At 31.2% G+C, this 13,706-nt stretch overlaps 2 protein-coding genes across 4 annotated transcripts in view; one reads left to right on the top strand and one right to left on the bottom strand.

Annotated features, from left to right (window-relative positions):
- Positions 1-5,443: 5,443 nt before the first annotated feature.
- On the top strand, positions 5,444-11,334 carry LOC107001883 (DEAD-box ATP-dependent RNA helicase 58, chloroplastic). Of its 3 annotated transcripts, XM_015199864.2 has the most exons (10): positions 5,444-5,772; positions 6,295-6,388; positions 7,155-7,268; positions 7,374-7,496; positions 8,237-8,341; positions 9,315-9,473; positions 9,578-9,646; positions 10,013-10,102; positions 10,747-10,887; positions 11,031-11,334. In XM_015199864.2, exons 1-10 carry the CDS (start codon positions 5,552-5,554, stop codon positions 11,292-11,294), a joined length of 1,380 nt encoding a protein of 459 aa, XP_015055350.1. In that variant the 5' UTR covers positions 5,444-5,551; the 3' UTR covers positions 11,295-11,334. The 3 variants fall into 3 exon arrangements, with proteins under 3 accessions (XP_015055350.1, XP_027770264.1, XP_027770270.1); XM_027914463.1 differs by lacking the exons at positions 10,747-10,887; positions 11,031-11,334 and adding an exon at positions 10,193-10,515; XM_027914469.1 differs by lacking the exon at positions 5,444-5,772 and having other exon boundaries at positions 6,372-6,388; positions 7,159-7,268.
- An 851-nt stretch (positions 11,335-12,185) lies between these two features.
- LOC107007442 (glucose-1-phosphate adenylyltransferase large subunit 3, chloroplastic/amyloplastic) overlaps positions 12,186-13,706 on the bottom strand; it is a 5,051-nt gene continuing 3,530 nt past the window's right edge. The window contains exons 10-15 of the mRNA XM_015206072.2: positions 13,528-13,608; positions 13,265-13,351; positions 13,076-13,180; positions 12,745-12,851; positions 12,588-12,648; positions 12,186-12,490 (exon numbers count right to left, since the gene is read on the bottom strand). Coding sequence (XP_015061558.1) covers positions 12,389-12,490; positions 12,588-12,648; positions 12,745-12,851; positions 13,076-13,180; positions 13,265-13,351; positions 13,528-13,608 — 543 coding nt within the window. The 3' untranslated portion in view covers positions 12,186-12,388. The remainder of the gene's footprint in view (positions 12,491-12,587; positions 12,649-12,744; positions 12,852-13,075; positions 13,181-13,264; positions 13,352-13,527; positions 13,609-13,706) is intronic.

Here is a 13,706-nt window from a genome sequence, read left to right as displayed (position 1 = left end):
GATATATATATATATATATATATATATTAAATCCTTGTAATTTACAAACGGTACAAAATAAAATAAATTTATATTGAAGGAAGAATTATTTTTTGATGAAGTTTTAAACTTTTCAATTAATTTAGAGTTGTTTAAGCTATATTATGTTGATTGCTATATCTTAAAGCAACCAAGTTAAAAGTGAGCAAGATATTAATTGCTCGACCAAAATATTTAGTTTTGTTCATATTATTTCTCAACTATAATTTATGGTACATATTGAAAAACACTTTGGCATAAATTGATTGTTTATATTATAATAAATAATTATATTAAAGAATAATTAATTATTACTATTATTGATAAATGAATTTTATTAAATTATATGTATTTGAAAGTAGGTAATTTAAAATATTTACTTACAAAAAACATAGAGATATGTGAGTGATCAATGCATGTACTTAAAATATTTTAATATCTTATTTATGAATAGTTATGATTTAAGATTTTAATACAGTTAAATTTTTAAAAATAGTTTTCACTCATGAAATTTGAAAAGAAAATTTAATAAATGCAAATTATATATCTAAATAAAATATTAATTTTAAATCAATATAATCTCTAATCACTAATTATAAATCACATCTAAACAAATCTTATTATTCCACTACTTATTGAATTAATTATGTTTGATATCTCAAAATCAACAACGACGTACTAAAAAGTAGGAGCAAATCTAATTTGGATTCACTAATTTTTAATATGACTTTTCTTATTTAATTAATACATTTTTTTAAAGAATTAATTGTTTGCCGTGGATCGCGCCGACCTCGCATACTATTTTCAAATTATTTTAGATTCTAAATACGTATAGTCATAAAGTATTGAAGAAATATTAAATTAAAAAACTATTAGATCAACCTATTCAAAAGTTAGATAGTATCTTTTCTTTTAAGAAAAAAACAAAAATATGTATAAATCTTGATCATGATACAATTTGTAAATAATAAAAAAGAAATCATTTTTATAAGAGATTTAATACTATTCGATTGAAGCAATTTCGTCCCAAAATTCTAGAAGATGAATATTTCCTACCTAAAGTAGAAATTTAAATAGAAATGTCTAAATTATTTTTTTTATCAAAAGCATCTCTAAGTTATACCTAAATTTAAAGAGTTAATTCCCTAAATAGTTAAGAGAATTGTCTGAAATATCATTTATGTTTAATTTAGGACCAAAATATCACTCAACTATTACTATTTCCCTCCAAATATACTTGACACTTTAAAATCATCACTCTCTTCTAGTTGGCATGACATGTCATTAAAGTCATTTTTTAATAATAGACTAATTTAATTCATTGAACCTATTTAACTAAAATAATGATCATAATTAAACTTTTTATTTTTTTATGTTATGAAAATACATTTTTAAAATGTATTATTATTTATCAATTTTGAATAGTTATAAACACATACATTCAAAAAAATATTGATATACAAATCACTCATTAACATTAATTTACATCAATTAATCATAAGTTGTATAATAAATCAATAATATAAAAGGTCAATACAATAAGATTAATTGTATATTTTGCAATTCATGCTTCCGATATTTTTTTTTTTGAAAAAAAAAGAAGAAGAAAGTAAATAATATTATATTTTTTATCTATTAGAAATATCAAATACCTCAAAAGTCTCCTTAAATTCTAGTTGATATGCCCTGTCATTACTAATCGTATTTAGAAAATACTAGGCCTATTTAATTCATCAAACTTATGTCTCTAAATAAATTATAAATTACATGAGAATTTGTGAAATTTATAAGAAAAGTAATTTAAAAAGTCTAGAACTTTATATATTGTCACCAAACAAAATTCAATGAAAAAATCTTTGTGTGCACTTATTACCTGATAATTTTAAAAAATCTAACTAAATTATTCAAAAAATTTAAAAAAAAAATTTAATAAAAGTATTTAGATAAATTTGTAAGCTTGAAAAAAGTTGGTAAGGAAGAAAAAGTTATTATTTAACTTTTTTAATTTTATTTTTATTCTTTTATTCTATATTATATTATATAATAACTTTTCATACAATTAAACATCAATAAATAAACTAATAATTAATTGAATTTACTTATTTAATTTATAGTATACAATATTATATAAGATTAATATACTGATAAATATAAATATTATTTATTTACTATTTTCTTTTAAAAAAAGATATTGTAAGTATATATGGATTTCAAAGCACCCAAATAATTATTTTTTTAATAGTTAATCGATCTTTAATATTATTGATTTATTATACAATTTATGATTAATTGAAGTAAAATTAGCGTTCATGAGTGATTTGTATATCAATATTTTTGAATGTATGTGTTTATAATTATTTAAAATTGATGAGATTATAGTACATTTTAAAAATGCATTATGCATAACATAAAAAAATAAAAAGTTTAATTATGATAAAAAAATTTAAGTATGAAAATTTATTCTTAATAAATTAATTAAAAAAATTAAAAACAATATGATCATTATTTTAGTTAAATGAGTTTAATGAATTAAATTATTATTAAAAAAAGACTTTAATGACATGTCATGTCAACTAGGAGAGAGTGATGTTTTGAATTGTCAAGTATATTTGGAGGAAAATAGTGATAGTTGGGTGATACTTTGGTCCTATATGAAATGTAAATGATATTTTAAGGCAATTTTCTTAACTTGGGTGACCATTTGAGAAATTGACTCAAATTTAAATTACATTCTTAAATTGTTTGTCTTAACTAAAAACATCACTTTCATTTTTTTGTTAAGTTTTTTTGTCAAATAATTAATGAATTTTACACAAAAACATATGCAGATCACATAATTTTGTTATTCGTTGAAAATTGTTCAGTTTCAAATACTTGAATGAAGAGAAAGAATATTATAGCATACGAAATTACGCAATTAAATAAGAGTGAAACATTTTTAAATTTTACTTCCAGTTTTAATGGAGGAGAAATTAAACAAGAAGAGGAATGATATTGTAGCAGCTGATAATTAAAATGGAAAAGGGTCAAAAATACCCTTAAACTATCTGAAATAGCTCATATATACCCTTAAACTATATTTTGGCTCAAAATTACCCTTCCCGTCAAACTATTGTCAAAAATGCCCTTCTAATTAACGAAAATTGTTAAATGCCATGTGGATGCCACATGCACGCCAATAGACTTCCACTGCCACATATACTGAAAGAAAAAGGGTCAAAAATACCCTTAAACTATCCGAAATAGCTCATATTTACCCTTAAACTATATTTCGGCTCAAAACTACCCTTCCCGTCAAACTATTGGTCAAAAGTGACCTTCTTATTAGCGGAAGTTGTTAAATGTCACATGGATGTCACATTGCACGCCAATAGGGTTCCACTGCCACATTGACTAAATCCCTAAATCTTAATTACTCATGTTCCCCTCATTTCATTATTTTCCATAAACGATTTCACCCCTTCTCCCTCATTTCGCGGCTAGGGTTTCACAATTTTCTTTGTCGCTGTGTTTCAAAGTGGATATTCTTGGTTGTAGGTTAGTAAAACTTTTTTCTTATTTTATTGTGTTTACAACCACGAAAATCAACTTTGAAACTTAGCTCCGAAGAAAGTTAAGAAGCCTTGGCCGCGAAATGACGGAAAAGTTGTGAAATTCTAGCTATCTTACTTAGAAATCGTAAGCATAATAAAATAAGAAAAAATATTAACTAACCTACATGCATGAATATCCACTTTGAAACTCAGCCCCGAAGAAAGTTACGAAACCCTAGCTGATAGGGGAAAGTTGTGAAATTCTAACTATTATGCTTTGAAATCATAAACATTATAAAATAAGAAAAAATATTTACTAACTTACAAGCACTAATATCCACTTTGAAACATAGCCACGAAAAAAAGTATGAAACCCTAACTGTCAAAATGAGGGAGAACGAGTGAATATATCGTTTCTGGAAATAATGAAATGAGGGGGGGGGGTGTAATTAGGATTTAGGGATTTATTCTATGTGGCAGTGGAACCTTATTGTTATGCAATGTGGCATCCACATAACATTTAACATCTTTTGTTAATAAGAAGGGTATTTTTGACCTAATAGTTTGACGGGAAGGGTAATTTTGAGCCGAAATATAGTTTAAGGGTAAATATGAGCTATTTCGGATAGTTTAAGGGTATTTTTGACCCTTTTTATTTAATCTACGTGGCAGTGTAATCCTATTGGCATGCAATGTGACATCCATATGGCATCCACATGGCATTTAACAACTTCCGTTAATAAGAAGGGTACTTTTGACCCAATAGTATGACGGAAGGGGTAGTTTTGAGCCGAAATAAAGTTTAAGGGTATATATAAGTTATTTCGAATATTTTAGGGGTATTTTTGAGCCTTTTCTATGATTAAAAATTGAAGGAAAAAAATTAAAAAACAAAAAAAAAATCCGATGTACATTTTCTTTTAAAACTTTTTCCTCTATAATCACTTGATATGCCATGTGACACGAGAGGTATTTAAGATTATTTCATAGGTAAAACTTACTCGCACAGGATATTTACACTAATTTAATATCATTATATTTAAATTTATAATTTTTTTACTTAATTTTATTTAATTAACATATATTTTATTTTATTAAATCACATAATAATAAAACTGAATTAAATTATTTTTTTAATACAAACACCTAAAGCAGGAAAGTTTTTTTTTTAATTTATCAAATATTTTAAAATCTATCAATAATTTAGGGTGTGTTTGGTATGAAGGAAAATGTTTTCCTAAAAAATGTTTTCCTGGAAAACAAGTAGATTTTGGACTTATTTTCTCATGTTTGGTTGGTGAGTAGAAAATATTTTTCAGAAATGATTTTTAGTGTTTGATTTATGAATGAAAAATATCTTTGAGGAACATCTTTTATTTTTACTAGAGTAGAAAATAATTTATGAAATTGAAAATATTTTTTAAAAATATTTTTTTTTGGGGTGGGGTGGTGGGGGTGAGGGTAGTGAGGGGAGACAGGGGAGGGGTAGGAGTGAAAAAATAAAAATTTGAAGTTGAAAAAATTATTAAAAAGCAAAATTAATTTTTTAGGGAGGGGGTTGGGGTTTGGGGAGGGGAGAGGGGCTGGGGGGGAGGGTGGTCAGGGATTGGGTGAAAAAATAAAATTTTGATATTGAAAATATTTTTATTTTTTAAAAATTGATGTTTTTCCAAAAAAAAAATGTAATTTGAAATTGGAGAAGAGATTTGAAAAATGTTTAAGGAAAGTTATTCTCCTTAATTTTGAGGAAAATGAATTGATTTGGAAAACATTTTCCAAAACTTTTACCGCAACCAAACATGAGAAAATTGGAAAACATTTTCCGGAAAATGCTTTCCTTGGTACCAAACACACTCTTAGTGATAAAACCAATAATATGCCTGAGTGTGTTTGATACTTCTCTTATTTTTTCACGGTTTGGTATTTGCACACCTCAGCCTCACAAAACAATTGACGTCCTTTTTTGTTTCATCTTCTTCACTCCAATTCCTTCTTCCCGAATGGCGCATTTCTCTGCAACTCAACTGCATACTCTTTCATGGACTTCATCGGTTAACCCTAACATTGCCTATCGAACTCCGAAACTTTTGTTATATCCAAAGCCTTTGAGAGCTTCCTTCAGCTCATCCAATGTTGAAACTACAACTCTAATGAAGGATTCATCAACGACAACGCTCCGGGAACTCTGTTATGGTCACGTGCAAGAGCACGTAATTCTCCGGTAAGATTATGTTCCTTAATGCTTCACTCTTCAATTTGTCACATTACTTTGATAGTTGATATTCCGGAATTTTCCAGAAGGATAGTGTTAATGCTACAGAAATTTTCTCCAAATATTGATTCAATTGATACTTGCAAAGTACTTTTACAGAAATTGAGCCTGTCGAAACTAGAAAGTGTGATTTTACTTCGTAAGCTCCAAATTTTGATTAAAATAGATTAAATTTTGCTTGTGAAGTAATTATCTAAGTAATTTTTAAATTTATAAGCTTTAGGCAATATTTGTTGGAAATCGTTCTAGTATCTGTTTAAGTTTCTAAGTATAGAGTGATTGAACTTTTTGTTTCGTAATAAAGGCAGCAGAATTATTTTTTTTTTTTGTAGAAATTGCTTGAAATGATAGTTTTCTCCAGATTTTTCAAGGAAAAAAAAATGGAAGTGAGATTTTTTATTTATGTATAGATTTGTGTTATTTAAAAGGTTGGCTCTAAGGACAAACTGATATATGGAGCACAAATTGCAGGGCAGAAGAGATTGGATATGTGATACCTACAAAAGTGCAGCTACAGGCATTGCCTTTCCTCTTTTCTGGACGTGATTGTGTGCTTCATGCTCAGGTTGATACATACTTTTCGACTGTTGCTTCAGTGTTGTAACTTGACTTTATGATTGTTGATGTTTTTATATGGGGAGGACTTTGTATTGAAGACATGCTTTATGCATTGCTTCTGAATTTTCTTGCAATAATGATTTATTTATTGGGTGATGTTTCACTTTTCTAAAACTTCAATGTTCTTTGAAGCCATTTTATCATCATTTGTAGCATCTACTGTTTAGTAAATTGTGAGTTACTCCGGGTAGGCGAACAAAATTCTTGACTTAAGCACAATCTCTTTAAATGCCATTGGGTGATTATAGTACTATGTACTGTTGAGCATATTCTTATGGATACTAGGGGGTGGAATGTGGATGTTACAAATTCTTATCAATTTTAGTATATGTCCTTTCTGTTCTTTTATTGTTTCGTTGTGTCCCACTCCTCATATCCAATAACGAGGGCTGAATCGTCTTTTTAATTGTGCTTGACATATTATCATTTAAATGATATCCATCATGTGATTGTTTTTTATCAGGGAAAACGTACTGCTAAAATGGTACTTAAAAATTCCAACTTCCAAGTTCCATAGTAGGGGAAATGTAGAAGTTGAAAACAGGAAATGTAAAGAGACCAGAACTACTAGTTCTTAGCCATAGAAACTATTCATTGACCATTTTTAATGGTTATTCCTTTTCTTATGCTCTGCTCAGTTTTTCCCATTTCCAACTGGCCTCCTGTATTATTAATTAAATTGAAGTTGCTTTTTCTTTCTATTATCCCACTAGACAGGTTCTGGGAAAACCTTAGCGTACCTGCTCCAAGTATTGTCAGTTGTTGACAGTCAAAGGTCAGCAGTACAGGCATTGATCGTGGTACCTACTAGGGAGCTTGGTATGCAAGTAAGTTTTTGTGGAGTTACTCCTTTTTGCTTTCCATTTATAATGTATGTTTGCTGAAAGTAGGAAAATTCGGGATGCACTGACATTGTTTTCTGCTTTATCTAGGTTACAAAAGTTGCTCGGATGCTTGCTGTAAATCCTTCAGAACATGAATCAGGACTGAAATCATGCACTGTTATGGCTCTTCTAGATGGGGGGATGTTGAAACGACACAAGAGTTGGCTAAAGGTACAGAAGCTTTTAATGTTGCTTGTAAATTTAATGTCCGTGAGTGAGAAAAGTTTAAATCCCAATTCATGCTTCCCCAGAGTCTATCTTTTTTAAATTCGTCTACTTGCCTCACATGAATATGTCGACATCAGAACTCTTAATTAAGTTTTAATTTTTCTTTTTCTGGGATCCTCTTAGTAAATCTTTGATACTTTTGTTGTATAGTGTCCAAGTTTCGTTCTCGTTTTGGTGTTTATTATTGTTGTTATTGTCGTTGTTGTTGTTCTCTATCTTGCATCTCCAGTTTACATTCTTCATAACGGGAATGATATTCAGCGTGTAACTTACAAATGCACATATGCAATTGTCCGTAAAACTAAGAGATTAGTTCAGTACCGCGTGAAACAAATTTAGTATACAGCTGAAACACTACTGATATCCATCCATCATCTCTCTCTCTCTCTCACACACACACAGAGACAAAAAGAAAAGGCTTAGACTCGTTCTGTAGATTCTTTGTAAGGTGGTATTGAGGGAGTACACCTTATCTTTTTAAAGGTACTACTGTGGACTTTAGCTCATTTTTGCTGTACTTTTGCAATTTTATTTTTCATGATAGTCTGTCAACTCGTTCCTACTTCTGTTGCCTCTCTCTCAACACCTCTGTTTTGTTTATTACTGCTCATTCTCCAGAAATTAAGAGGAAGCTTCAGCATTTTTTTACGAGGTGTGACTCTGAGATGTTTGTGCCATTACAGGCTGAGCCACCCACCATTGTTGTTGCAACTATAGGAAGTTTGTGTCAAATGCTTGAGAAACATATTTTGAAGCTAGATACCTGCCAAGTACTTGTTGTTGATGAGGTAATCAAGATGCATTTTCTATCATATATTTTCTCCTTGCCTCTGTTGATCCTTTACTTGGATGGGATCCCATGAAGAGTGAGACCAATAGCATCAGCATATGGATGCTGCTGAGCAATTGAAAACATGCTACAATGTTGTTATAACTTTGCTTTTCTATATTTTTCCTTTCCATTTGTAAAATCACAACGACAATAATATATTCTTTGGAAAATTCTATATCATGAACAAGTTATGACAAGCTATGTAATTATACTATTCCTAAGCCTCATAAGTCATAACAAGTGAATCTTATGCATGCTTGTATTTTGCAACTATTTTGCTCAACTTCAACTCAATTCTTGAAACAGAACTACATTTTCATTATTGCACCGATTTGTAGGTATGAACTATGGTGAGAAATGTGTTAAAAGGGGAAGTAGACCTAAAATCACATAGAAGGAATTTGTCTAGAAAAGTTAAACAATTTTCGGAATCTATGCAGGCTTAGCTAAAGATAGAGCACATGAAGAAAAAGATCCAATAGCATCTAATAATTGAGAATAGGTTTTAATCTTGCTAGTTCCCGCCAGAAGAAAGACACATGGAAGATGTATGCTGAGTGTGCAGAGAAGTTGATAGTTTGTCTCAGTAGGGAACTGTACCATCTTTTCCCCTATTGTATTGAATCAATAAAAAGAAGAGGCCAGTGCTGCGCTGTTGTTTGATGCATTGGTTTGAACATATTGCTTTTCAATGAGTGTGACCTTATCATTGATTGATATGCCAGTAACAATATAGAGAACTTTTAATATTGTCATTGTTATTACTATTATTTATGTGTATTTGACTTATTTTGGATTACTCTTTTGTTATGATGATAACATGAGTCGAGTTTATTAAGTGAAGAACAAAGTTAATGAGGATTCTTATAGCTGACTCCAGCTTGTTTGGGATTGATTTGTTGTTGTTTATGTTCATTTACATATTTTAGGTTGATTTCATGTTCAATTCTTCAAAAGAAGTCAGCTCTCTTAAAAGGCTGTTGACATCCTACTCGTCCAGCAAGAACCGTCAAACTATTTTTGCTAGTGCTTCAATTCCACAGCACAGAAGATTTTTGTACGACTGTATGCAGCAAAAATGGACCAGGGTAAGCTGGAACAAGTATCTTTGACATGATTTCTCTTTTTATGAGTTTGTTATGATCTTTTGATAATCGCATTACAGACGTACTTATCTTATTTATAATGACAGGCTGATGTAGTTCACGTCCATGTGAATTCAGTAGAGCCGATGCCTTCATGCCTCCATCATAGATTTGTGGTGATACTATCATAAACTTCTACAACTCTCTTTACTTCTCTTTTCTTGCAAAGTAACTCACTTACATATTCCATTTACTGGAATAAGCTCATTACTTGTCATTTAGAGTTTTGTTAATTTCACTTACACAGTTTTACGGTATCTTAGAGCCTAGAAGTATTAGACGGGACAATCCTCAACATGCATAGAATAAATAAAATCAGCTATCTTTCTGTTAACTGGTGTGGGATGGAACTGCCATACTGAAAAAGTACCTGTAATTAGATCATTCTCTTTCATGTTGCTGGATCCTACTTACTATGTTCCTTGGTTGTTTTATTTCCATTTCCATGAATGTCTAATGTTTTTAAACTTTTCATGTGTCAGGTATGCAACAGAACGGAAAAAAATCCAATGTTACTCTCTTTACTGCAGACGGATTCACCTGAATCTGCCATAATATTTGTCAGCGAGCAAGTTAGTATCTTCAACCCTGTTAAGTCTCTGTACAATAATTATTTTTTGTGTTCCGTTATGAGTGATTGGAAACCTTAATTCCTTATATAGAAGGATTAATTGCGATATTGATCACTTTCAAGTATTGACATCCCTCTTAATTCATAATCAATGAAAGCACACACCAGAAACTTCTCAAATTTAGAGGTTGGTTGAGTTTCCAGAATGATCTTGTAGAGACTAGAGAAAAGCTATGTAATAATTCTCACCCCCCGCACAGGAGCTGCAAGAAGTTGCACTTTGCTGGGAACGTTTCTTATTCTAAATATCATTAAGGGGATGCATTTGTATGTTTAGTAGCTTCTTTTCAACTTTATGTATAAATTGGATGTGTAAACTTCCCCTATTGGAATTTTAAAAGTTCCATTTTCCTTTCTTTGTTATGTTTTGGATTTATGCTCTTTTTAACATCAGAAGAAATCAGACTTACTTCAAAGAAAAATCAGTTGTCTGTAAATCACATGTCTAAATGAATAAACTGGAAAGAACCACGGCCATAGTCTCATAGGTAATTTGAAAAAATGAATGTTACTTATCTATGCAACTTTGATTTTCTAGTGTTATAGCAATCACATACCTTAATTCTAATGTTAACTTTTGAGCAGTCTGAGAAGTCAAAAAAGGCAGGAAGTGCACCTCCAACTACTCTTTTGGTAGATTTTCTAAAGTCCTCTTGTGGGAGATTTTCCGACGTCTCTCTTCTAGAGGAAGATATGAATTTCAATCAACGAGCTGCATCCTTATCTGTAAGTTTTGCTGAGATATTATTGTTTTCTGGTCGACTTATCATTATAGATCCCAGGAAACGGTGAACTAATTTTTGTGTTGCTGCCATATCGTAATTCCTGTTCCTATCTTAGTGTGTGGTTTATATGTTCTTGGGATACAGGAGCTTCGAGGAGGAGGAGGTTATTTATTGGTGGCAACAGATATAGCAGCTAGAGGTGTTGATCTACCAGAGACAACACATATATACAATTTTGATATCCCAAAAGATGCAGTAAATTATCTTCATAGAGCTGGAAGAACTGGAAGAAAACCATTTTCAGATAAAAAATGTTTTGTTACCAGCATTATAACAGTGGAAGAGCGGTTTGTGTTACAGAGATTCGAAAATGAATTAATGTTCTGTTGCGAACAATTATTCTTTTAACTGTGCATTGAGTTCTTCTCCATAATTGTTGGCCTCAAAAGTCATCTCTGCCTCTCTCTTGCTGTTTTCTTTTCAAAACCAAGGAAAAGATAAATAAACGACTGATACGACCTATTAGGGTGTGTATGGTATTCTGGAACAAAAAATTCAGTCCTCCCGTGTTTGGGTGGTCAAAATGTTTTGGAAAATATTCTCTAGAAAATATGTTTATATAAATTGCGAAATTGACTTCTAGTGGGAATAGAAAAACAAGATTCATAAATGACATTCCAATTCATTGTCTGCTCCCCATCTCCTACGCCTCCACCCCGTCACCCCATCCCACCTCACCCCACATAGTGTTTTTCTAGATTACATATAAATGCATTTGGGACAATACTTTTTTGCTTGCAGAATTCTGAATAAGAAAATCATTTATTTTCCAATATAATTTTGCTAAGAATATTACATCAGACAGTATTTCAGTCCTTTGCTCTTTCAAGTTCTAACAGCTGTATAATTTTTCAATTTAAGGAAGACATTTTGCTACACAAATTTGTAAAATATCAACATTTTATAGTTCTCTTCAAGTGCTCTTTCAAGAAAATTAGCCCTGTGTTCCTTTATCTTTACTAAATTGTTAACTTACCACCTCAAATTCCCAAAAGAAGATCCAGTAGAGCAGTGTTGATGAGGATGCAGTACACGTGAGAAAACAGAGGAAAGATTTGAATAATGCAGCAATCTAGTGCAAGGCTGTACAGGTTTTGATGCAGTAAATAGTGTTACCTATAAGTTTAAACTTCCTATCCTTCTTTATTTCTGACTTGAAGAAAGTTGTTTCCAACTAATATAAAATATTACTGTGAAAACCATATTTTGTTAGTGTCATCAGCTATTTTATTGAAAAAGTTCACCCTTGAACAGACATTTTATTCTTAGTTCAAAATTCATCAATGGGAGAAACAACCCTTTTTATCATCGGCCTTTAGTTCAATATTTACTTGCTGCATGTGGAAAAGTTGATAATCTGAAACTTTTACTTCTCATATTTCACAATTTTCTTGGTGCCAATTCTACTTGAAAGAAAAGACAAAAAGACATTGTCACACTTGTCATATCACAGTTCCATCTGGGATTGTTGAGTTCTTCAATATGACTGTGATGCCTGATCGTATGTAAAATCCTTCTGAGGATCTGTCTGCTTCTTGCACACCCTGCAAATTGATGTGTCAGAGGAAAATAAGTGACTCCCAGTAATAACAAGATAAAATTTGATCTCTTGCTGTTGTTGGGAGTATGGGAGGGTCATACCTCTGAGTTGGCAATAACAACATTTTTTCCAATTCTTGCATTCTTGTCAATGATGCACTCTCTGCATATTAGTTGAAATAACGTGAGAAATGAAATTAGAATCACATTCATTTTCTTGCTTGATAAACACTAAAGGAGAACAATCTTAGTGATTTACTTTATTCTGGTATTCTCTCCTATTCCTAAAGGCACTTTTCCTTCAGCTAGCTGTGAAGCAATCTCTGCATCAGTTTCATAGTAGTCAGCACCAAGCATCACTGTGTCCTGTATGGATTTCAACCAAGTGTATGCTAAATTAGCAGCAATTACAAAATCAAGTAAATGTAGAAGTACTTAATATGTTTGTATGGTATGTTCTAATTGTTTTAATGTGAAACACGAATGTTCTTGTGTTGGATCTACGTGGAATCTAGTTGGAGAACCAATTTTTGGTTTTGTTGTGCAAAAGCATAATACTGAACTTTCAATAGCTGTTTTACTAGACTAACCTTCAAGTGAACATTGGTGCCTATACGGGATCGGATGCCGACAACACTGTGCTCCACGAAGCAATTGGTCAGGAAACTACCATGTGATACAATTGAATCAACAATCTGGCAACAAATAGATTTGGTTAGTAGAAGAAAATTTAAAGATGAATCTGTTTAAGATTGAAGACGTGGGTCTGTGTCTTGAACCTTGCTATTATCAATCGCTGATGGAGGTAAGTTTCTCCTTGACGTGTATATTGGCTTTGTTGCATCATAGAAACTAAATCTTGGTGGCTGGAAGAAAAAGAAAAAAACATAGTTGGCCATATGATTAGTACGAACCATCGTTTTTAATATTGTCAAATAAGATTGACTGGTGTTCAATGGCCACATCCCATCTTACTCAGGTTGTTTGAGAAATAAACCCTTTAAAGACTATAAAAATCATATAATAGCTCTCCGGTTCTTACATGTTCAGTGAGTGCAAGGTTTGCTTCAAAAAAGGATCTGATTGTACCAATATCTTCCCAGTAATCATTGAACAAGTAAGCCTGCAAAATCAAGCAAACAGGTTGAAGTTAAGCTGCTTAGGAACCATAACCGAAATAGTGAATTGACGTTAAAGACATGCCGGGGTGGGGGGTGGGGT

This window comes from Solanum pennellii, chromosome 1 (genome assembly GCF_001406875.1).
Source record: "Solanum pennellii chromosome 1, SPENNV200".
In the NCBI taxonomy this organism is placed as follows: domain Eukaryota; kingdom Viridiplantae; phylum Streptophyta; class Magnoliopsida; order Solanales; family Solanaceae; genus Solanum; species Solanum pennellii.
Note: the sequence above shows the minus strand (reverse complement) of the source record. Positions and strands in the feature narration are given on the sequence as shown.